This window comes from Zea mays, chromosome 2 (genome assembly GCF_902167145.1).
Source record: "Zea mays cultivar B73 chromosome 2, Zm-B73-REFERENCE-NAM-5.0, whole genome shotgun sequence".
Taxonomy (NCBI): Eukaryota; Viridiplantae; Streptophyta; class Magnoliopsida; order Poales; family Poaceae; genus Zea; species Zea mays.
The window spans coordinates 116342635-116367008 of record NC_050097.1 but is presented as its reverse complement, the minus strand read 5'-3'; the positions used below and the strand labels follow the sequence as shown (position 1 = coordinate 116367008).

The 24374-nt window shown below is 47.3% G+C and overlaps 1 protein-coding gene across 1 annotated transcript; it reads left to right on the top strand.

Annotated features, from left to right (window-relative positions):
* The first annotated feature begins 5814 nt into the window (after window positions 1-5814).
* On the top strand, window positions 5815-6943 carry LOC103648872 (3beta-hydroxysteroid-dehydrogenase/decarboxylase). The gene is made up of 4 exons (XM_008673259.4): window positions 5815-6012; window positions 6156-6312; window positions 6461-6527; window positions 6619-6943. Exons 1-4 carry the CDS (start codon window positions 5948-5950, stop codon window positions 6741-6743), a joined length of 414 nt encoding a protein of 137 aa, XP_008671481.1. The 5' UTR covers window positions 5815-5947; the 3' UTR covers window positions 6744-6943.
* Window positions 6944-24374: the final 17431 nt, after the last annotated feature.

Sequence of the window (24374 nt, the reverse complement as noted above, 5' to 3'; positions counted from 1 at the left end):
GTCGACGACCAAATTGCCATACACTACGCCATCAGTGGCCTTTGGGCTGGCGTCCTGTACAGTCACTGCATCAGAGACCCACTCAAAAACCTCCAAGAACTCTATCAGTTGTTTGAAAAGTACACCAGATCCGAAGAGCTCCACCAGCGCAAGGTCGAGTCTCAAAGAAAGCCCAAGGACCCTCCGCAGTCCAGCCACACATGGACAAGACCTTCGCAGTCAGACTTCAGTCGGGACAGCCGCAGTCAGCAGCAGGTGCATAATATTGCCAACCAGCACCCCACCGGTGAGGCCCCTCGCCGTCAAGATTATCCCCCCCAGGGTCGTGGTAATGGCCCGCATGGTCGGGGCCGAGGATGGGCACAGCAGCCGCGCAGATTTTACTGCCTATTTCATGGTGAAGACTGCGTGCACCCAACGAGGGATTGCCCGGAAACGAAGGCCACCAGGGACAGGATGTCTCGAGCACAACCCGCCGACAACCCAAGAGTTGTCGCGCACACATATCAACACCACCTCCCACAACCATACAACCACGGCCCCGCCTAGCATCTACCCAACCACGCATACCAACACCACCAGGAGGTACAAGTCGTACCACCCCCACTTCCGCCTCCGCACCCGCATCAGCCAAACATCCACCACCAAAATCACCCCAAGCACTAAAACAGAAGACTTCGCCGATCAGCCGTATCGAGGAGTCATTCACATGATCACTGGAGGGTCCAGCGTCGACTTCGACACGAAGCGACAAAAGAGGGAGCACTACCGAAGCATCAACCACATCGCCATCACCGGCCCAGTTGTGCAAACAAAGTGGTCCCATGTGCCGCTGACCTTCTACGCCAGAGATGTTGACCTGCGCAGTGCACCCCACGTTGACGCCATGGTAATCAACTACAGTGTGGCAGGCTGGGACCTGCACAAAGTCTTAGTTGACAACGGCAGCCAGGCGGACATCATCTTTCTCCACGCCTTCGACCGCATGGCCATCAGCCACAGTTTACTCAAGCCTTCGGACAATCCTCTATATGGCTTCGGTGGCAAGGGCACCTTCCCTGTGGGCAAGATAGAGCTACCCCTATCCTTCGGCGTAGCGCCCAATGCGCGAAGCGAACAGGTCACTTTTGACATCATTGACATGGTCTATCCCTACAATGCCATAATGGGTCGAGGCTCGATCAACAAATTTGAAACAGCCATCCATGGATTATACCTCTGCATGAAAATTCCGGGTCCGCAAAGCGTAATAACGGTGTATGGAAACTAGCAGACTGCGCGTAATATTGAGAGAGACTTTGTTCTCGGTCAACGGAACGTACACTGCCTTACGACGCAGCGTGAAGTCCTCGAGGCTACCCGCCCAGCCGCCAACGAGCATGAAAAGGCACAGCTGTAGAGCAACGAGGGAACGAAGACAGTTCCCCTTGACCCGACAACGCCCAAGCAAACGGTCATCATAAGCGAAGACCTGACTTCATAAGACAAGGAGAAACTCATCTCCTGTCTCTCCAGAAATAAGGACGTCTTCGCCTGGTCTGCCCTTGACCTGGTCGGAGTCAGTCGTGCCGTCATCGAGCACAGTCTCGGCATCGACCCTTCGGTGCGCCCAAAGAAGCAACAGCTGCACAAAATGTCCAATGAAAAAACAGAAGCCGCCTGTTGGGGGTATGCTTCGTAGCCGAAGATCCTGAGGGAAGAAACACCTTCGGCTGATCTTCTCGAAAGCAGTGCTGAAGCTAGCACCCATAAAGCTTAAGCAAAGTGACATGTCTCAAGACGAAGGAGTGAACCGACTTAAAGATGAAATGACCATTAGACCCATGATAGTTTGTGTCATGATTGTAATCGATTGTAAAGGGTATAAATGTAATTTCACATAGGTTGCGCCCTGTGCCTATAAATAGATGAACAGTACCCCTATACTGTTCATGCTATCTTGTAATTGCTCGCGCGCAACACTTGGGTTTTTGCCTTCCATCAAGCCGAAGGTATATATGTAATTAAATATCATATTTAGATATCCAAGTTGATATAATGATAATATATGAATGATATTATGTGTTTGTTTGTGTTTATATTTCATGTTTTATATGTTTCATCTTTCATTATCTTATAACCGTGATGATGAAGGTATGTCCTTCATGACCTTCGTCTGAAGATCGTTATATCCTAAGGGAAATAATGCTTCGAAGGATGAAGGACATTAACATTTAATATTTCGTGTTGCCTTGTTCTTGACTCTTAGCATTTGAGAACAAGTCCCCAACATTGGTGCCCACCTCCGGTGAACTCACTTCCACTTTCTGAGCTGATGGCTTCGTTCAACAACCAAGCTGAAGCTGCTTCGGCTACGAAGCTGGTGCTCCCGATAACAGGCGGTTCATGTTTAGAGTTGGACAACAAGAAGCAAAAGAAGGAAGCTCAAAGAAGGGTACAACATGTCGGGGTGCAGGGACCCTTCATCAAGTCAAAATGGTCCCACATCCCAATTACCTTCTCCCAGGAGGACCTTCAGCTCAAGGATTACCCTCACAATGATGCTATGGTCATTTCTTGTGTCATCAAGGGATTTCTGGTCCACAATGTTCTGGTTGATACAGACAGTGCAGCGGATATTATATTTGCCAAGGCCTTCATGCAGATGCAAGAGCCAGAGGATACGATTCATGATGCTACACACCCTCTTTGTGGCTTCAGAGGAAGGCAGATCGTAGCACTTGGCAAGATCACGATGCCAGTGACCTTCGGATTTGTCAACAATACAAGGACTGAGCAAGTTGTGTTTGATATTGTCGACATGGAGTACCCCTACAATGCAATCATTGGCCGTGGGACACTCAATGCTTTTAAAGCAATTCTTCATCTAGCATATCTATGCATGAAGATACCTTCGGATCAAGGGCCTATTGCTATTATTGGAAGTCAGGAAGCTGCCAGAAAGGCTGAAGGAAATTGGACAGATTCAAAAGCAATCCATAATATAGATGGAGCCGAAGCTTGTGACCAGTATAAGTACAGAAGGGAGAAGGCTGCTTCGGCCGATCAGCCGAAGCTCATGCTTCTATGTGAAGACATAGCAGAGCAGAAGGTATTGCTGGGCTCTCAATTATCTGAGGAATAGGAGAAAACTCTAATAAGGTTTTTGTTCAACAACAAAGATGTCTTCGCATGGTCAGCCAACGATCTATGTGGTGTCAACAGGGATGTCATTTGAACATTCGCTCAATGTCGATCCATCCTTCAGACCCAGAAAACAGAGGCTTCGAAAAATGTCTGATGACAAAGCCGAAGGTGCTCAGAATGAAGTAAAAGGACTTCTCAGTGCTGGAGTCATCAGAGAAGTAAAATACCCAGAATGGCTAGCCAACACTGTCATGGTGAAGAAGGCCAATGACAAATGGAGAATGTGCATTGATTTTACTGATCTTAACAAGGCTTGTCCAAAGGATGAGTTCCCATTACCAAGAATAGATTCATTAGTGGATGCAGTAGCTTTGTCAGAGCTCATGAGTCTACTAGATTGTTATTTAGGCTACCACCAAATCTGGATGAAGAAGGAAGATGAGCCAAAAACCAGCTTCATAACCCCCAGTGGCACATATTGTTATCTTCGAATGGCTGAGGGGCTCAAGAATGCTAGAGGAAGCTTTAGCAGGATGACAGCCAAGGTCCTTCATTCTCAGATTGGCAGAAATGTGCTAACATATGTTGATGACATCATAGTGAAGAACACGAAGCAGGAAAATCACATTGCTGATCTACATGAAACATTTGCTAATTTTAGGCAAGTTGGCCTTAAATTAAATCCAGAAAAATGTGTTTTCGGAGTAAAGAAAGGAAAATTCCTTGGTTGTCTAGTTTCAACGAAGGGGATCGAAGCTAATCTGAACAAAATCAAAGCTATTCTTCGGATGGAGCCGCCAAGCACAAAGAAGGGGGCTCAACGGCTGACAGGAAGATTGGCATCTTTGAATCGATTTATATCTAGATCAGTAGAGAGAAATTTACCATTCTTTGAAGTGCTGAAGTCAGCCGAAGTCTTTCAATGGGGATCGGCTCAGCAGAAAGCCTTCGAAGAGCTGAAGCAAAACCTGATAGATCTAACAACGTTAACTCCACCCACGCTAGGGGCTCCTCTGCTATTGTATGTGGCAGCTTCGCACTCTGCAGTAAGTGCGGCACTTGTACAGGAGAAGCTTGAAGGACAAACTAAAAAGCAAGTCCCAGTATATTTTGTCTCTGAAGTATTAAGCTTATCAAAGAAAAATTACACAGAATTGGATAAAGTGTTATATGCTGTGTTAATGGCATCCAGGAAGCTTCGGCATTATTTTCAAGCTTACCATATAATTGTTCCCTCGTCACAACCTTTGAAGGATATTATGAGGAACAGAGAAGTTACTGGAAGGGTTGGAAAGTAGGCCGCGGAGCTCAATGAATTCACCATCGATTACGTGCACAGATCTTCAATTCAATCTCAGGCGCTAGGAGACTTCATAGCTGACTAGACGCCAGGGGCTCACGAAGAAGGGACAAGCAAAGGTACCGAAGCTTGGACGGTGTTCTGCTATGGTTCTTGGGGAACCTTCGGTGCAGGAACAGCTGCAGTCTTAGTGGCACCTTCAAAACTCAAAACATGTTTTGCAGTCAAACTGGATTTCAGTTGCACAAATAATATTGCTGAGTACGAAGCACTTCTTTTGGGGCTTCGTAAACTAAGGGCAATGGGAATAAGAAGGGCCATCCTAAAGACTGATTCTCAAGTCATTGCTGGCCATGTGGATAAGAGCAGCAAGGCACGAGATCTGAAGCTTGAGAAGTATCTGGATGCAATCCGAAGGTTGGAAGCTTCCTTCGAAGGTTTTTTCGTCAAAAATATTCCAAGAGGTAAAAATGAGCATGCAGATTTGCTAGCCAAATCAGTGGCTCAGGGGCCCCCCTACCCTCCGAAGTATTTTTCAAAGAAATAAAAGCACCTTCGGTTGAGCTTATGGAGAGAGCAGTGCTTACTATTTCTCTAGTACACAGTGAAGACTGGAGAACTGAAATAATATCTTTTCTTCAAGGCAATTGTCTTTCAAGTGACGAAGCTTATAACAAAAGAATGGAGGCAAGAACAAGACCATATGTGATAATAGAAGGGGAATTGTTTAAGCATGGAGTTTGTTCACCACTCCTCAAATGTTTATCAAGAATCGAAGGTATGGAATTAATGAAAGAGATACATGCAGGTCTGTGTGGATCACACATTGGATCTAGGCCCTTGTTGGGAAAAGTTTTTCGATAAAGTCAATGTTTGACGTGAGGGAACTGAAGGAAAATCACCCAGAATTTGCTTTGTTGTTAGAAACAAGTGGAGAAGAATCTGTACAGTTTTCAAATCTAAGTTACACCAAGGTTCCTGTGCACGATCTTGAAGTGGGTTCTCATATCTTGGTTAGAGCTGGCGAGGTGTGTTATATCTTGTATAGAATTTAAATCCTTGCCTTTCATATCTTTTGTTTTCATTTCATTGTTTCCTACATGCTAATGGTGCTTTTATTCTAGATGGTTAGAAAAATTCTCTCATTTTAGTGCAATTATTTCAGTACTATTTTGCAATAAGTAATTGATGGCTTATTTTAAATTAAGGATGGACTGAAGAGAACAGTAGAGTCGTACCCCCATCTACAAGCTCAGAATCATAGGAGTATATCAAAGGCTTCAATTTTCCTCGGGAATGGAAAACGTATGAAACTGCCTTCATCCCTTGTGCCCACACATACCCTGTATATTCATAGTACTTTTGTACTTCCACATTTGAAATCCTTACCAATTTATCTATTCATATGCAGTTGCAAAAACAGTACTTTGGGAAGATGCGAAGCAAACTGTGACAGTGCTTCTACTGTTGGCTGTTATCTACTACCACTTATTTACATGTGGTTACACCTTCATCACAGCGATGGCAAAGCTTTTGTCACTAACTGCTCTATTCTTATTCATTCATGGCATGCTGCCATCAAATCTGTATAGTCCTTTATTCTCCTTTTCATTTGTTGAATTTACCTACTATCAAATGATTAACTGGTATCTTGATCTTTTTCCATCTTTTCCATCATTCCATTTTGTTGAGTGTCCTAATTTACTATATATTTGTTAATACTTTGCAGGTTCGGTCACAAGGTTGAGAAACTTGAGGCCTCTAATTTTCACATCACACAGGCACAGGCTCATCATATTGCTCATTCCATTAGTTCGAATTGGAACTCTTTAGTCAGTGCGCTAAGATCTCTTTGTAGAGGAAATGATTGGCTATTGTTTCTCAAGGCATGCTAAGCCCTGCTTCTGTCTGATACTTTCATTAGATTAGAAATTTTGTTACACGCTTTACAAGTCAATTTCCAAATGCCATGTGAAGCATTAGTCATTGTTCGTATACTTGTTATGTTAAAAAATCATTGTCCGTTTTTGCCAGGTTTCACTATCTCTGCTGGTTGTCAGCATCCTTAGTTCCATGTCTTCTCAGGCTGCATTTAAAATAGGTAATTAAAATCTGTCATTCTTCACTTAGACCCGTGATATAAGCAACATGAACACATGACTGATGGTGTGCGAAATTCTTGTCAACGACAGGTACTGCTCTGGTTTTCACAGGCTTCAAAGCGTATGAGAAATGGGAGGACAGCATTGATAGTATGGTGGGCGACGCCTGTACCATTCTTCTGCACTTTGGTTCTACCAAGAAATCATCTAGCTAGAAACAAATGTAGGTGTAACTTGCAGACTGCCAGTTGCTTTGTTTACTGATATTATCTTCAGCTCCAGTTGTTTCTGGTTTTCGTTGACCTAAATTTTCTTCTGTATTCATCTGATGGTGTTGTAGAATTGCCTAGCGGCACATATGCAAGTTTTGGACTCTTTTCCTCTTGATAGTTGATGTACAATATGAAATTGTACATTTTTTCCCTTTCCCCTCAGAGAGGTTCTCTTCCTGTTAAAATTTATTTCTATTCATTTTTGAACTAAAATTTATTTAGAGTCCAAAAAAATTGTGAAGAAACATTTGGATCGCTATCCATTACCACCCTTACTTCCCGTATTGTTTGACATGGATGCTGAATGCATCTTGCAATAACTTCCCCAGATGGATGGGTGCATTGTTGAATAAGTATTTGTTGCAAAAGTTATGTCTGGGTCTGGTAGTAGCCCCCGCTTAGCAAAAACTAACATTTCAGAGAAGATTTTGGACTTGCAGTTTGAAATGTCAGGTTATTTTATTTATTTATTATTATTACTAGGTGTATGTCCGTGCGTTGCAACGGAAGTACGCTGGAATGAGCATCGACACATATCTGATCGAATATTATATTTCCTTGGGGGTCTCGAGAAAGTTTGCTCGGAAGCCAAACATGTTAAGACCTGAGCATGTGTTACCCTTGTGCCCCATCAGCACACTGTTCCGCGCTTGTATGAGTTTTGTTAATTTGCATGCCTCGTGCATAGTCTCTCACCATCTATTCACAATAATATACAGAATCCGTGTGACAAACATTATCAATATGGCACAAACTATTTTAAAGAGTCAATATAGAATTTTTAATAATAGGCAAATATGTCGACAACATCGAGGAATAGATGCGCAGGAATCAGGCTCATACTGCTCAGGAGGTGTATGGGAGGATAACGGGATGTGCAGTGCTCTTCAAGTGTGCAAGTGCGTCTATGGACTGTATGGTTCTTTGGTTTTTTCTGTTCGCTGAGGTGCAAAGTAGGAAGAAAATGTGACCCTAACCTTGCAAGGGAGAATGTATCGTTTTTGTGCAACTAAAATATGTGGTGTTATTTTTTATGCACTAACATTTTGTTGAATATTTTGTATACCGTTGCAACGCATGGGTATCTACCTAGTTGAAGAATTACGTGCCGTGTAAGTCATTTCGTTTAAATCTTAATAAGACGGTTTCTAAAACGTCCAATATCAGTCTCCTAAATAAGACGGTTTCTAAAACGTACAATATCAGTCTTCTAAATAAGATGATTTTCCTATTGCAAGCGTTTATTATTATATGATATTCTGGACAGTTTGATAAATTCTCTGTGACTTATATTGTTCGTATTCTCGACGGTTGTTTGGAAGAAGCGTCTTAAACAAAAGCCTAATTAAAGACGGTTTATCGGATAAAATGACTTAAACAAATACTTTTTAGACGGTTATAAATTAAAAATTGTCTTATATAATATGTTTTAAGACAGTTTACAACCATCTTAAATGTGGGATATCTTTTGCGACTCTATCAAATTTGGACACTTCATAAGCGTCTCAATAACTGAAAATTAACCGTCTCATATAACATGATATGTAGTAGTGATTACATCATACATTTGCATTCATAAACATTCATTTAGACATACATAGGATCATCAGCATCATACCATACAGACACAGGCGGATGCTTCGGCTCTAAAAATAAAGCTTCGGCAAAAAAGAGAAAAAGAAGCAGTTTTATGCTTCGTTGTGTACGAAAAGAAGGGAAGGTGTTTTTCACCTTCGGCTCAAAAAATTCTAGTTTCGTCCACAGCAAAGCAAGTCAATGCAAGTACAAGTGTTGTTCACATCAAAGCACTTCATACGTTGATGGAAAGGTAAAAATATATTACAAGGTATGGACAAAGTTTGTAGAGTAAAATCTAATTCTAAAGTTACAATATTCTTTACAAAGGTTATTACAAGAATTTTTAGAGTCTTTTCCACAGCTATCTATTCAAGCTCCATCATTTTCTATTAAGCTTCGGCTTCGCGCTCTTCAGCTTCGTCAACTTGCTCCTCAGCTTCGTCATCCTGTACATATTTAAGTATTGTAAGAATTATTCAAGTTTAAAGGGAAAGGTAAGCACAAGGTATGATTTTGTTACCGGCTTAAGATGACTTCGAGCTTCGTCACCGGCTATGCTTCGTCCACCCTTCGTCCATATTAGTTTGATAAACATGTTTCCAATGCTTCGGGCAAGATTGGGAATATCAACTAGATCTGCTGGTGACAAACTAAAGTTGGGCCTATTAACAATATTTCCATGTGTATAACCAGATTTCAGGAAGGCGATAGCTGTGCCCCGAGAAGCTACCAGGGCACAAAAATCACCATGTCCGGCTATAATTTTATCAAGGTCATCAATTTCACCCTCGATATGTTCGAAGGCCCCTGGCAAGTCTTCAGCCGAAGGACTAAATTTTTCGCAGCTGGCTCCAACCGAATTAAAGATCTTCATGTTTTTTATCTTCAAGATCTTGTTGCATTCTCAAAGCTTTACTCAACAACATACTTTGTACACAAGCAACCTTCGTTAGAAAACACCTTCGTTGTTCAAAACAATAAAAAGTTGAAGAAAAGTTTTTACCTTGAAATTAGAATAGAATAAGCTACCGACAAGATGCTATCGTTGGTAACGGCTTATGTCGGTCTCAAGCTTTGGGAAACCAATACTCTTTGATAGAGTACCGATAACCTTCGCTCCGGTTTGATCTCGGACGCAGCCTAACTTTTCATCGTCAACACCACCGAAGAGTAGTGCACCTGGTTGATATCCACAGGATATGGCATATTCTTTTAACTCTTCTTTCTCAGCCTTCGTCAACTCTTGTCCAACTAGATTTTGGAAGTTGAAAATTTCCTCTTCCGAAGCATCTTCAGCTATTTTCTTCCCCTTCTCAGGTACTGTAGCCACGGCTTCTTCAGTGGCTGCGGCAGCTTCTTCTGTGGCCATGTCCAGAAGTATCTTATCAATGTTAGAAATTGTGCTTTCTAAATGTACATCTTCGACCGTGGCAGCTTCGGCAGATACAGCTTCAGCAGGTGCAATTTTGGTCGCTGTTGTGCTCTCAACAACTGGTGCCTTCGGAGCCGAAGCTTGCGGTGGTGTCCCTTCAATAACTTCTGCCACAGTAACAATTCTTCATTTTTTCGGCCCAGCTACCTTCTTCCTTATCGAGGGCTCCTTTTCCTTCTGAAAAAGCTTCGTCAGATGCGGCCCCAGTGGACTTAGCTTGATAGGCAAAGATTCAGTCATTACCTTGAAGATTTCCTCCACGTCGGTGGCAGAAGGTGTTGCAGCAGTTTCTTTTTCTATATCAGTTGCCTTCTGCTTCGGAGCCGCAACCTTTCTTTTCTTCGAACCTTTCTTTTCTTCTGCTTCGGAGCCGCAACCTTTCTTTTCTTTTCTCCATGTCGGTAGCATCTTCTTTATTCAGGACGCTGGCAACTCTCTTTCTCTTCTGTCCTTCGACGCCTCGGTCCAGTCGCTCATAGTCAGGATACTCAAAGTTCAGAGCATCCATTACCCGGTTTAATCTTCGCTTCAGACGAGAGCCAAAGGCTACAGTCATCAGTTGGTCTTCTTTTTTAGAATAATTGCCAAGAATGTCGTTGCACATAACTTCAATTGTGTCTAACTATTCTTGGCAAGGCACTTTGAAATGTTTCTTGAATTTATAATAGTAGGGCAGCCGAACAAGTTCCCCCTTTTTCTTTTATCCCTTGAGCTTCGGCATGTCCCACTCTTTCAAAGTTGGGAACACTCTAAAAGCCAAGAATTCTTGTACCAGATCCCTAGTACCAATATGCTCCGCAATAACTCGAAATTCGCCTAGTGCAATTTGGCTTGGACTCTTCGGTGTCATGTTGCACTGGGGCCTGGTTTCTCCAAAGATTAATTCCAGTGGACTTTGGACCAGCTTCTCCTTTTCTTCATCAACTTTGACGTAAAACCATTCGGTCTTCCAGCCAGCTGGCCACTTGGTACGATAGCTGATAACTAGAAATTTTGTATTTTTGCGATAAGCAAAATTGTAGCAGCCAAAGTTTTCATGCAACCCATCTTCTTTGGCTTTTGTTTGATAATGAAGCTCGTGTATTTGGCAGAAGCCTTTGGCAAATGGTTCTACCCCCTGGCTTCGGAGGGCCCAGATATAGACACTAAGCCTAACAATGGAATTAGGAGTTAGTTGATGAAGATAAATCCCAAACTTCTTCAAAACATCAGCAATCATCCCATTCAAAGGAAACCTTAATCCTGCTTTATAGAAGCTTTTGAACACTACCACTTCATCCTTTTCCGGCTTCGGAGTAATTTCCTCTCCGCCAAAACGAACCAGCTCCTTTTTTGCTTCACTGAAATAGCCCAACTTCATCAGCTTAGGCATATCACCTTCGGCAACGGTGGATTTCCCAAACTCCAAGTGGCTGGGTTTAGATGGCACGTCGCTGTAATCATCTTCAGATTCAGTTTCCTCAGCATCGACCTGCTCAGCTTCAGCGGCAGGTGCATCCTCCGACATTACCAGCCCTGACCGTTGCATCACTTCAGAGATGGAGCAGTTTTGGTACCTTCGGCTTCCTCTCCGTCGTGAGTAACCCTAGCTGTTGAGCGTACCCTAGCCATCTGATGATTGAATTTCTTGTTTTTTGGTGAAGTTGAATTTTTTTAACTTTGCCGAAGCTCTTTCTTGTTACGAAGCTTGAACAAAGTGAATAGCTTCGGTTGACGATGCAGTAAGCAAGCTTCGGCTATGGTCAAATTTTTGGCAGCAAAATAGTGCAATAGCAATGAATACTGTAGTAACTTCACACCTACCCGTCTGTTTATATAGTGTCGCAGGAGGGAAGGTAAAACGTTAAGTCTTCCGCACCAGACGAATAGTCGCCCGCACCCACTGAATGGTGGGCCATAGAGCCCGAGCAGATGAATCGCCAGGACACGTGTTACCGCTGCATGGTGTGGCCACCTCGCGCTCAGATTATTTTAATCGTTTCTCAGCAACAAGCTCAGGGAAGGTGTTCTTCGGATCTTCGGCATCCCAAAGCCTAGGAGACTTTTTCACGGATCAAGCTCGTTACGAAAAACGATCTAGTACCGTGAAGGGGCTACTGTTGGGGGTATGCTTCGTAGCTGAAGATCCTGAGGGAAGAAACACCTTCGGCGGATCTTCTCCAAAGCAGTGCCGAAGCTAGCACCCATAAAGCTTCGGCAAAGTGACATGTCTCAAGACGAAGGAGTGAACCGAGTTAAAGATGAAATGACCATTAGACCCATGATAGTTTGTGTCATGATTGTAATCGATTGTAAAGGGTATAAATGTAATTTCACACAGGTTGTGCCCTGTGCCTATAAATAGATGAACAGTACCCCTGTACTGTTCACGCTATCTTGTAATTGCTCGCGCGCTTGGGTTTTTGCCTTCCATCAAGCCGAAGGTATATATGTAATTAAATATCATATTTAGATATCCAAGTTGATATAATGATAATATATGAATGATATTATGTGTTTGTTTGTGTTTATCTTTCATGTTTTATATGTTTCATCTTTCAGTATCTTATAACCGTGATGATGAAGGTATGTCCTTCATGACCTTCGTCCGAAGATCGTTATATCCTAAGGGAAATAATGCTTCGAAGGACGAAGGACATTAACATTTAATATTTCGTGTTGCCTTGTTCTTGACTCTTAGCATTTGAGAACAAGTCCCCAACACCGCCAAAGCCGAAGTACACCTCCTGCTGGAGGCCAATTTCATCGAGCCAGTCGCCTACCCTACGTGGCTCGCCAACGTAGTCATGGTGCAAAAGAGGAGTGGCAAGTGGCGGATGTGCATCGATTTCACCAGCCTCAACAAGGCCTGCCCCAAGGTTAATTTCCCGCTGCCACGTATCGACAAGATCGTCGATAGTGTGGCCGGATGCGAAGTCATGTCACTCCTCGACTGCTTCTCTGGCTATCACCAAATATTTATGAAGGAGGAAGACAAGGCTAGTACCAGTTTCATTACACCCTTCGGCACGTATTGCTTCATCAGGATGCCGGAGGGACTCAAGAACGCTGGGTCAACCTTCTCTCGCCTCACCAAGACGGTGCTCGAGAGCCAAGTAGGCCGAAACATTTTCACGTATGTGGACGACATCATCGTCGCTAGCAAAAATAAGGCGGATCACCTGGCCAACCTCGCAGAGACATTCTCAAACATGAGGGACGCACGACTTCGCCTCAACCCCGAGAAGTGCGTCTTCGGGGTCCGCTAGGGGAAGATACTGGGCTACCTGGTGTCGCACCGCAGGATCGAGGCCAACCCGACCAAGATTCAGGCAATAATCAACATGACACCCCCACAGTCAACCAAGGACGTCCAACGTCTAACAGGCAGATTAGCCGCTCTGAACAGATTAATCTCCAAGTCCTCCGAGCGGAGTCTACCTTTCCTCAAAACACTGTGCGACGTGAAAGACTTTGCATGGGGACCAGAACAGGCGGCAGCCTTCGCATCACTCAAGCAGCACCTGACAGACTTGGCTGTTCTCACCAGTCCAGACCCTTCGCTGCCGCTGCTCCTCTACATCGCTGCCTCACCATGTGCAGTCAGCACAGCCCTAGTCCAAGAGCAAAACAGGGAGGGCGTGACCCGGCAGTGTCCAGTCTACTATGTCTCCGAGGTCCTCACGGCCTCCAAGTGTAACATGACCGAGTTGGAGAAAATCTCCTACGCAGTCATCATGGCATCACGCAAGCTGTGCCATTACTTCGAAGCACTCAAGGTGCGGGTCACCTCGGACAGAGGACTAGGAGAGTTGTTCCGCAACCCGAAGGCGTCTGTCCGGATCGCCAAATGGGCACCCGAGCTCTCCGGCTACCATATCACCTTCAAGCCCAGGACGACAATCAAGTCGCAGATCCTGGCGGACTTCATCATTGACTGGACAGGGCCCATAACGCAGTAGGACGAGCCTGCAAAGAAAGTGTGGACCATTCACTACGACGGCACATGGTGCCATGCGGGGGTAGGCGCAGCTGCAGTCATCACATCACCCACAGGGGTCAAACATAGATATGCAACACGCCTCAGCTTTGCTTTAGACTCCGACAGATGCACCAACAACGTAGCAGAATACGAAGTTGTCATCCTGGGTCTTCGCAAGCTAAGAGCGCTTGGTGTCACCACCTGCAAAATCAAAACAGATTCCAAAGTGGTTGCCTGCCAGGTCGAAAAAGAATATTCAGCAAAAGACCCTGCACTCATGCAGTATCTCACGGCTGTTCGCAGTCTTGAGAGACAATTTAAGGGCTTTACCTTGCAGCATGTTGACCGAGCCAAGAACGAGGAGGCCGACGCATTGGCCATAGCAGCCGCCAGAGGCGAACCCTTGCCCTCCGACGTGTTCTACCACGTCATCGGCACGCCAGACGTCTGCAGTCCAGAGGGTCTACAAATAACCAACGACACCGAGGGCCATCGCATAGTCAACCTCATCATGACCGAAGATTGGTAGGCCCCAATCACCCTGTTCCTGCAGGGATATTACCATCCAAGCGACGTCAATGAGGCCAAGCGCCTCAAGCACCGAGGGCGTCTAGATCCTACGCGAAGTCCACAGCGGAAATCATTGAGGGCCAGCTTTACAAGAAGGGGGTCAGTCAACCCATGCTTAAATGTGTCATCGAAACCGAAGGCGTCTAGATCCTACGCGAAGTCCACAGCGGAACTTATGGCTCTCACTCGGGGCCTAGGGCCCTCGCTGCCAAGGTGATCCACCAAGGGTTCTACTGGCCCGCTTTAATCTGTGCCGCGAATCGAGTCACGAGGTCGTGCGAAGCCTGCCAGAAGTTTTCTCCCCGTTCAAGCAACCCTTCGCAATACATAAAGCTGATTGCCCACACATGGCCTCTTCAACGCTGGGGGCTGGATATTGTCGGGCCACTACCCACGGCCAAAGGGAACCTCAAGTTCACCTTCGTCGCCGTCGAGTATTTTATCAAGTGGATCGAGGCAAGGGCAGTATCCACAATAACGTCGAAGACTGCCCAGAAGTTCTTCTGGCAAAACATTGTTTGCCGATTCGGAGTCCCGTCCGAGCTCACAGTAGACAATGGCAAACAATTTGACAGCCAGGATTTCAGGGACTTCTGCTTCTCCATCGGCACCAAGCTTGCCTTCGCCTCAGTATATCACCCGCAATCTAACGGCGTCATCGAGCGCGCCAACGGCAAGATTTTCACTGCCATCAAGAAGAGGCTTCTCGACGACAGGAAGGATAAATGGGCCGACCAGCTACCTGAAGTAGTCTGGGCACTCAACACAACCGAATGTCGGGCAACTGGATTCACTCCTTTTCGACTACTATATGGATCGGAGGCCATGACCTCGCAAGAAATAAAGCACGGGTCACCTCGAACAAGTGCATCAGCCGTCCCCGACGTCGACGAACCAACATCCAAAGACCTCATCGACGGAGACCGCGTCTTCGCCCTGCAGGCCCTCAACAAATATCAAGCTCAAACGAAGGCCTAACGCGACCACGCAGTCATCCCAAGAGAATTTAACGAAGGAGACCTCGTACTCGTCCGAACCACCCGGACAGAGTCACGGGGCAAGCTGGAGCCAAAGTGGGAAGGTCCATTCATCATCAAGTCGAAGGCGTCCCCCAGCGCATACAGGCTAATAATGCTATCCGGCGAAGACCTAGACCATTCCTGGAATATTGAGAATCTACGCAATTTTTTTGCCTAAGTCCTCAGGGCCTACGCGCCCTTGTAATTCACCAAACAACATTATTTAGGCCCACACTCTTTTCCTCCCGGGGTGAGGTTTTTAACGAGGCGGAGCCATGTAATATATCTGCAAAAATCCCCTGCAAAAATTAATATGCAACATGTCGAAAAAGACCGCATCAACGGTCTTCGGCATTCGACCACTCCGAAGTCACCGCGAAAGGCAGCGCAGACTCCCCTCGCGTGCGACAGTCCGCGCAAAAGTCGCCTAAGGGTGCAGCCGGAATAGCACAACAAGTGCGTTAATCAGTCTTTTATCCAAGAGACACTCCGCGCAAAAAGTCGCCTAAGGGTGCAGCAGGAATAGCACAACAAGTGCGTTAATCAGTCTTTTATTCAAAAGACACTCCACGCAAAAGTCACCTAAGGGTGCAGCCAGAATAGCTCAACAAGAGCGTTATTCAAAGTCTTTCTTCAAAAGACACTCCACGCAAAAGTCGCCTAAGGGTGCAGCCGGAAGAGCTCAACAAGAGCGTTATTCGAAGTCTTTTCTTTACAAGACATTCCAAGCAAAAGTCGCCTAAGGGTGCAGCCGGAACAGCACCACAGGAGCGTTAATCGAAGTCTTTTATTCAAAAGACAGTGAAACATTTACTTAAGGGCGCACCCGGAATAACGATTAATCGAAGTCTATCATTACAAAGATACTCCGCACAAAGCCGCCCACGTACGCAGCCGGAACAATACAAGTGTACGAATACGGCCAACAGGCCACATCACCATTACAATTACATACACACGGCGAGGGCATCACCTATTACACACACACGGCGAGGGCATCGCCTATCACATCGGCTCAACCTTCGGAATGATACCCATCTCCCTGTAATTAAACAACATTATCCTCAATTCCTCACCCTCAAAAAGCTCCCGAAGATGCCCTTTGCCTATGCCCGCCCCATTCGGCGAAGACAACAATTCTCGCTTACCAACCTCGTCTACTCGAAGTCAACCACGCTCCATCCCCGTGCGACGGCGCCTGCCACTCCGCGAAAATTCACCCACACACTATTTTCCCACCACCCTTCGCCGCCTACAACCAGTACTTGTACCAGGAAGATCCTCAGCACCCTCCACACACGGCAAAGTCCCCGCCGCAGCCACATCCAACGCAACAAAATAGTCTAAGCCTTCATCCGAGGACTCCTCCGTCCAAGGAAACTAACTCCCAGACTCACCGTTAGACTCAAAACATTCAGACATAGAGCCAGGCACACTATCATCGGCAGACACTACAACTAAAGTCTCCACCACAAAATCAGTATTGTCAGTAGTGGTTGCTTGCGTAGGCCCAAACATCAGAACCTGCGCAGCAACCGAGGTTTAGTATCACACAAACAAAAGTTCACATGCAATCCCTAACCCCTATTCCTACACCTGCGAAGGCTCGACCACCGCCGCGCGGTCTTCGGTAGCTGGTTCCACCACCGCCTTCGAGGCGTCCTCACACGTCGACGCAGGGGCTGGTGCGGGGTCTTTGCCGGCTGCAGTCGGCGCGGGGGTCGACGAGGGGCCCTCGCCTGCATTAGATGGCGGCGCCGGATCCACCTCCGCGGCCTCGGGTAGTGCGTTGTCTAGACCACCAAGGTCCTCGACGCCTTCGGCATGCGCCATCTACAACACACTCCTTCAACAAAACCACACATACCCACACATATAACCACACAAAAAATAGCCTTTACCTGATCTATTGCCCGGTCGGACAGCTCCCGGACCGTCTCTCGGTTGTGCGGGCCCCACATCCTGTCAAAGAGTGCCCCCGCCGACTGCTTCAGCACAGGGTCCTCGACCTTGAAGATTTCACGTTCAAAGTTTTCATCCGACTGGTCGAAGACCTTGTAATGCCTGCACCCCTCGCGGGACAAAGAATTCATGGCTCCCTCGCAGGTGACGAGGGAGGCAAAGGACATGAGACCAGTCACAATGGTCGGGAGCACCCTGAGCTCCTCCTGCAACCATTCAAGGAAGCGAAGGCCCGCTTCTTCGCCGGTCGCTTCGAAGGCAGCGGTCCGTGCACCCAGCTCCCGGTACGCGTCCACGAACTGCGCATGCGTCCGCTCGACCTCTGCACGCGTCGAGGCCTCGGCCTTGCCCACGCGGTTGTGCAGAGCGTTGAGCCTCGCCTCCAGCTCCTCTGCGTGTTGACGGGCGAGACTGCCCTCCGCCCGCGCCACTTTGGCCTCGGCTTGCGCAGCCTGCGCATCAGCGATGGCCTTGTTCGCCTCCATCCTCTCCTCCACCAGCTGGTGCCGGAGATCCGCCTTCTTGGCCTCCATAGCGGTCACCCTCTCCGTCAGCCTGCGACTTTTGGTTTCCGCAGCCGACTTCTCCCGAACAGCATCCGCATGCTGCGCCTAGAGATGCTCGACCTCGGTAGCAAACTCCGCAGTCAAAGCACCCGATGCGACATGGTCGGTGAAGTCCGCCGCCTGCCACATAAACCCATGAGACTCGCAACCTCATAAAAACAACGACAATTGAAGTCCAACACGACTTACATGCTTCAGCTGCTGCGCCAGCTGCTGCGATGCTTGCCTCAACTGCTGGCACACGGAGCCCGCCACGTCTTTAGCGGCAGCGGCCGACAAAATTTTGCCGCTCGCGCAAAAGGTGGACCACGGGTCCTACGTGGCACCCTTCGCCCCAACCGCCGCGGTCGGCGAAGTGGCCGCCACCAGAGTCGGGACAACAACCAGTTGCCCCACATCCGTCCCTGCACCATTATATTGGTTAAAAAACACTTACCAACAAAATAATCCCCGACACAGATGTCCTTGTCGAAGTCGGCAACGCGCGCCGCCGCCTCGACCGTGCGCGCCGGCGAAGGCAGCCTTTGCCCTTTCACGGGCCCACCCAGGGGTGGCTTGTTCGCACTAGAAGCAGCAACCTTCGCACCCACCGACGCCTTGCTGTGCCCGGGGGACGACCAGTTTTGTAGCCGGCACTGGTTTGCTACTGCCACGGGCAGCAGCCTTCGTGCTCCCCCGCGCCTTCTTCACCTCGTGGAAAGGATCCCCAATCCTAACGACCGCCCGTCGTTTCTGCGCAGCATCTTGACGGTCGTTCTCCATCACTGCCGATACAACAGCAGCAATATTCCGTCTGTAAGGAAAAATCTTAAAGTCACGAGCCATGCGAGACGTAAAGAAGTCTTCACCAGCCACACGGGGGATCGGAACATTCTTGGGCCATGACCCCCGGTAACCTTCAGCATTTGCGCCGAAGACTCCCGGAGCTCTGGCGAAGACATCCTTCCCCCGAGGGCTGCACACGTTCCCATCAACTCCATAGCAAAACTATTAGAGACCCCCAGTCCCCCCACTGTAGTACCTATTTTTCTCTTCTTATTGGCTAGGGCAGCCTTCTGCGAAGGGCCTTCCTCAGTCACGGCCACTGGCCTCTTCCCGCGGCGGTCGACAGCGTCATCCCCGGGATAGCCGCCGTATGGCAAGCGACTCAGCTCAAATACCCTATTCAGGCGAACGTTGGATCCATGGATATCCCAACTCCGCAGAGCCTCCATCCTCGGCACATAATGCCCCACAATCCGCACAGCTCCGTCTTCCACCTCACGCACGAATGCGGCGGGATCCCGGCCACATAGTTCCAACGCGAAGGCAGGACTTCGCACTCGCTGTTCGCCCAGGGAGGGCATCTGGCGAGGGCATACTTCGCCCAACGCCCAGCCATGCGCCAAGGGCCATACTCCGTAACCGACGAATTCCTCAACTAAATCGCGCCCGCTACTCATGCAGGCAGCACAACGAAGGGCCCCTTCGTCACAATCATCCTCCGCCACCTCAAACTGCGGGAACGCCACATAGTAGTGCGAGCACATCACGGCCGCAGGGAGTCCTGGGAGGTCTTCAACTTCGCCTCCCGCCACATAAAACCAATAATCATACCAATTGCCCCACTTGTTGCGGGCGCAAGGTACTAGCTCAACAACTTCTGCCGAGGTCTTGCCAGTCCTCGGCGTAAAGGTGCATGATCCAAACTGCGCAATCTCGTCTCCAAATTTTCTCTTCTTCCAGTGCAAACAATAATTCTTGGTGAAGACCTTTATGGAGGGCTGATCGCCATACGAAGTCACTGCACAGACATACTTCGCCAGGGCAACCACTGCATTCGGTGTCAATTGATGGATCTGCACATCATACCTCTGCAATACCTCCGCCACAAAATGGTGCGTAGGTAACAGAAGACCAGCAGTAAAAAATGCCTCGAACACAACTATTTCACCCTCCGGCTCAGGAATCTCTTTCGCCCCCGGAACTCGTCCAAATCTGTTCCCAAAATACCCCAACTGTTGCATGTCTTGCACGCAGACCGAGGAGATCCTCGACACGCCAAACTCCACTGTGTGGCCCGGGTGCAGTTCCACCGCTGCCAAATCGCTCATGGTACCCTCGGACGACGATTTGACAAGCGGCGTATCCGCAGCGGATGAAGAGGAAGACGACATTGCTACGTACCGTCTGCGGCGGCGCGTGGTCTGCTTGACGCGGGCTAGATCTCCGACAAACAAGAACAAGGAGGGTAGGCGAGCGGGCAAACAGCTTCAAAATGCTAGGGTTTTGTGGTGCACATAAAGGTAAGAGATCATGAGCCGCGCCGCCTCCCTTTTTATACACAGGACGTGACGCTTCGGGAAGCCCGCAGTCCAACAGTACCACGTCCGTCAATGGTCACATCAAAAACCCCTGCGGAACCACTTCCAGCGAGGGCAACGTCTCCACCATCTAGCGACGTCTTCGACACCAGATGACTTAGTCGAACTGGTCCCTCGGAGGGCAAATGTTGGGGCGAAGGTGAAGACGCTACCCTTTGCTCTAGGCCTTCGTCACCTCGCTGCTCCAACAGAGGCAAGATGACCAGAGCGGCCCACCCTTCGCCCCCTACGCTGCAAGACGAAGGCCTACAACGAAGTCGCTCCATCCCACGACCTCACCCAACTTGGAGGCCCATGTGAGATTCGACCCATTGTAACAGGCCCCGAACGGAGAAGTGTGTTACTGGCCTGATTTGTAATGGCTTTTCTATAATGACAGTCTGTAACCCTCCCTCGTGGGAATATTCTGGGGATAGTCTAGGTGATTGAGGGCACATGTGTCCTTACATCGGGACGTTGGGCACTCTGGCGCCTATAAATACCCCCGTACAATGCCCTTGAGAGGCTGGATTAACAGAGCAATTGCCATCTCGAGTTAAACCTTGTTTGCATTCTTTCCACTCCCCCGTTGGATCATCTTGCCCAGGAGAGCAAGTTTCAATAGGAGTAACTACTTGCTCAAGATTAGCTAATTTTTGTGAGCATTACTCGTTTGTCTCTTCTATTGAGCCTTTCAGGGTAGAAGAGGCCTTGCAAGATCCGGACTGGGTGTTGGCCATGCAGGAAGAGCTCAACAACTTCAAGAGGAATGTAGTTTGGAGCCTGGTGCCACGTCCTAAGCAAAACGTTGTGGTAACCAAGTGGGTGTTCCGCAACAAGCAAGACGAGCATGGGGTGGTGACAAGAAACAAGGCTCGACTTGTGGCAAAAGGTTATGCCCAAGTCGCAGGTTTAGATTTCGAGGAGACTTTTGCTCCTGTGGCTAGGCTAGAGTCTATTAGAATATTATTAGCCTATGCCGCTCACCACTCTTTCAGGTTGTTTCAAATGGATGTGAAGAGTGCTTTCCTCAACGGGCCAATCAAGGAGGAGGTGTATGTGGAACAACCCCCTGGCTTTGAGGATGATAGGTACCCCGACCATGTGTGTAAGCTCTCTAAGGCGCTCTATGGACTTAAGCAAGCCCCAAGAGCATGGTATGAATGCCTTAGAGATTTCTTAATTGCTAATTCTTTCAAGGTTGGGAAATCCGATCCCACTCTTTTCACTAAGACTTGTAACGGTGATCTTTTTGTGTGCCAAATTTATGTCGATGACATAATATTTGGTTCTACTAACCAAAAGTCCCGTGAGGAGTTTAGCAGGGTGACGACTCAAAAGTTTGAGATGTCAATGATGGGCGAGTGGAACTACTTCCTTGGGTTCCAAGTGAAGCAACTCAAGGACGGCACCTTCATCTCCCAAACGAAGTACACTCAAGATCTTCTCAAGCGGTTTGGGATGAAGGATGCCAAGCCCGCGAAGACACCTATGGGAACCGACGGACATGTCGACCTCAACAAAGGAGGTAAGTCCGTTGATTAAAAGGCATACCGGTCTATGATAGGGTCATTGTTTTATTTATGTGCTAGTAGACCGGATATTATGCTTAGCATATGCATGTGTGCTAGATATCAATCCGACCCAAGGGAATGTCACCTTGTGGCTGTTAAGCAGATTCTTAGATATTTAGTTTCTACGCCTTGCTTCGGGATCTGGTATCCAAAGGGGTCTACCTTTGACTTAATTGGATATTCAGACTCTGATTATGCTAGATGCAAGGTTGATAGGAAGAGTACATCAGGGACGTGCCAATTCCTAGGAAGGTCCCTGGTGTCTTGGAGTTCAAAGAAACAAACCTCCGTTGCTCTATCCACCGCTGAGGCCGAGTATGTTGCCGCAGGACAGTGTTACGTGCAACTACTTTGGATGAGGCAAACCCTCCGGGACTTTGGCTACAATCTGAGCAAAGTCCCACTCCTATGTGACAATGAGAGTGCAATCCGCATGGCGGATAATCCTGTTGAACACAGCCGCACTAAGCACATAGACATCTAGCATCACTTTTTGAGAGACCACCAGCAAAAGGGAGATATCGAAGTGTTCCATATTAGCACCGAGAACCAGCTAGCCGATATCTTTACCAAGCCATTAGATGAGAAAACTTTTGCAGGCTGCGTAGTGAGCTAAATGTCTTAGATTCATGTAACTTGGATTGATCTATAGCATACATGTGTTTTATGCCTTTGATCATGTTACTTTATGCATTTATGAAATTTCTTGCTTATTTATGGTGCTCAAGTTGTGCAAGGGATCCCCGGACCTCACAAGTCCATGTGTGAATGATGCACATATTTAGGAGGAGATGTGCCACAACTTGACCCTTTGAGATTAACCTTTGTGTTTAAGTGTACTTGATGTAGTCTCAAAGGTGCATTGAAAGGGAAAAGGTGAACTTGGACAATGCAAAGACTTCCATTGCACTCCGGTATAGGTGTACTCATCTCCAAGTTCATTCTTATGCTCTTATTGCCTCTTTGATCTTAATTGACATTTTTGGTGAGGCAATGGGGTTAAAAGGCCACAAATGATCCCGTTTTGGTGCTTGATGCCAAAGGGGGAGAAATTAAGGCCAAAGCAAATGGATCAACTACCATTTGTGAATTTTGTAAACAATAGAGTTAGAACTTTTTGATTTGTCAAAATACTACTCTTATTGCAAAATTTGGTCTCTTGTGGGGAGAATTTATGATTATGGGAAAAAGGGGGAGTTTTTGGATCTTGATCATTGTAACTCTTGGAGTATCTCTCTTTATGCCCAAACAAGTGAGTTTGACTTAGAGATAGGGAAATGAATTTGATTTGCAAAAACAAACCAAGTGGTGGCAAAGAATGATCCAAATATGCCAAATTAGAATAAAAAACAATTTGGTCTTCAATTTGAATCGATGTTGCATGTTTTGCATTGCTTTTTGATGTGTTGGCATAAATCACCAAAAAGGGGGAGATTGAAAGGGAAATGTGCCTTTGGGCCATTTCTATAATATTTTGGTGATTAAGTGTCCAACACAAAGTGAGTGAGATATTATGTGCCAAACAAGCAAAAGGTGCAAATCATGTAACAAGGTACGTTTCTTGACTTAGTACATTATTTTGAGTACTAACATATATTGTCTAAGTGCTAGAAACAGAGAAAAGAAAAGAAGAAAAGGATTGCAAGTGACTTAGCTGTGTACAGCCGAAGTCCAGCTCAGTCAGGCACACCGGACTGTCCGGTGGTGCACCGGAAAGTGTCCGGTGCGCCAGGCTGGCCTCCGGTGAACAGGCCGCTCTCGGGAGAATTTGGCGGCGTACGGCTATAATTCACCGGACTGTCCGGTGGTGCACCAGACTGTCCGGTGAGCCAACGGCCGCCAGCGCAACGGTCGACCGCGCAATCCGCGGGCGACGCGTGGCCCGCGCCAACGGTCGGCAGGGGGCACCAGACTGTCCGGTGTGCACCGGACAGTGCGCCAACTGCCATGATTCTACAACGGTCGTCTGTGCTAGAATAGGAAGGAGATCACGCACCGGACATGAACAGTGGCTGTCCGGTGGTGCACCGGACTGTCCGGTGCGCCACCCGACAGAATGCAAGGATAGCCATCCTTGTTGGCCTCCAACGGCTCCTAGCTGCCTTGGGGCTATAAAAGGGACCCCTAGGCGCATGGAGGAGCTACCCAAGCATTCACTAAGAATTCTAAGTCTCCCAAACTCCGTCTTCGCGCACTTGATCGATTATGTTAGTGATTTGAGATATGTTCTAGTTGTGAAACTCTTTGTGCTTCATTTTGAGCTCAAGTCTTAGCTTGTGTGCGTGTGTGTGTTGCGGATTTGTGTGTGTTCCTCCCCAACTTACTCTCGTGCTTTCATTGTGATCTTTGTTGTAAGGGCGAGAGACTCCAACCTGTGGAGATTCCTCGCAAACGGGAAAAAGTGATAAGGAAGAAAAGTCGTGGTACTCAAGTTGATCATTAGATCACTTGAAAGGGGTTGAGTGCAACCCTCATCCATTGGGACGCCACAATGTGGAAGTAGGCAAGTATTACTTGGCCGAACCACAGGATAAAAATCGTGTGTCTCTTGTGATTGTTTTCTCTTTGAT

Excerpts from the sequence above, each read along its gene's own strand:
- LOC103648872 (XM_008673259.4), top strand. The coding sequence starts at position 5,948 with ATGGCAAAGCTTTTGTCACTAACTGCTCTATTCTTATTCATTCATGGC. Across the intron at positions 6,313-6,460 it reads ATTGGCTATTGTTTCTCAAG|GTTTCACTATCTCTGCTGGT; the intron begins GCATGCTAAGCC and ends CGTTTTTGCCAG. Across the intron at positions 6,528-6,618 it reads TCAGGCTGCATTTAAAATAG|GTACTGCTCTGGTTTTCACA; the intron begins GTAATTAAAATC and ends TGTCAACGACAG.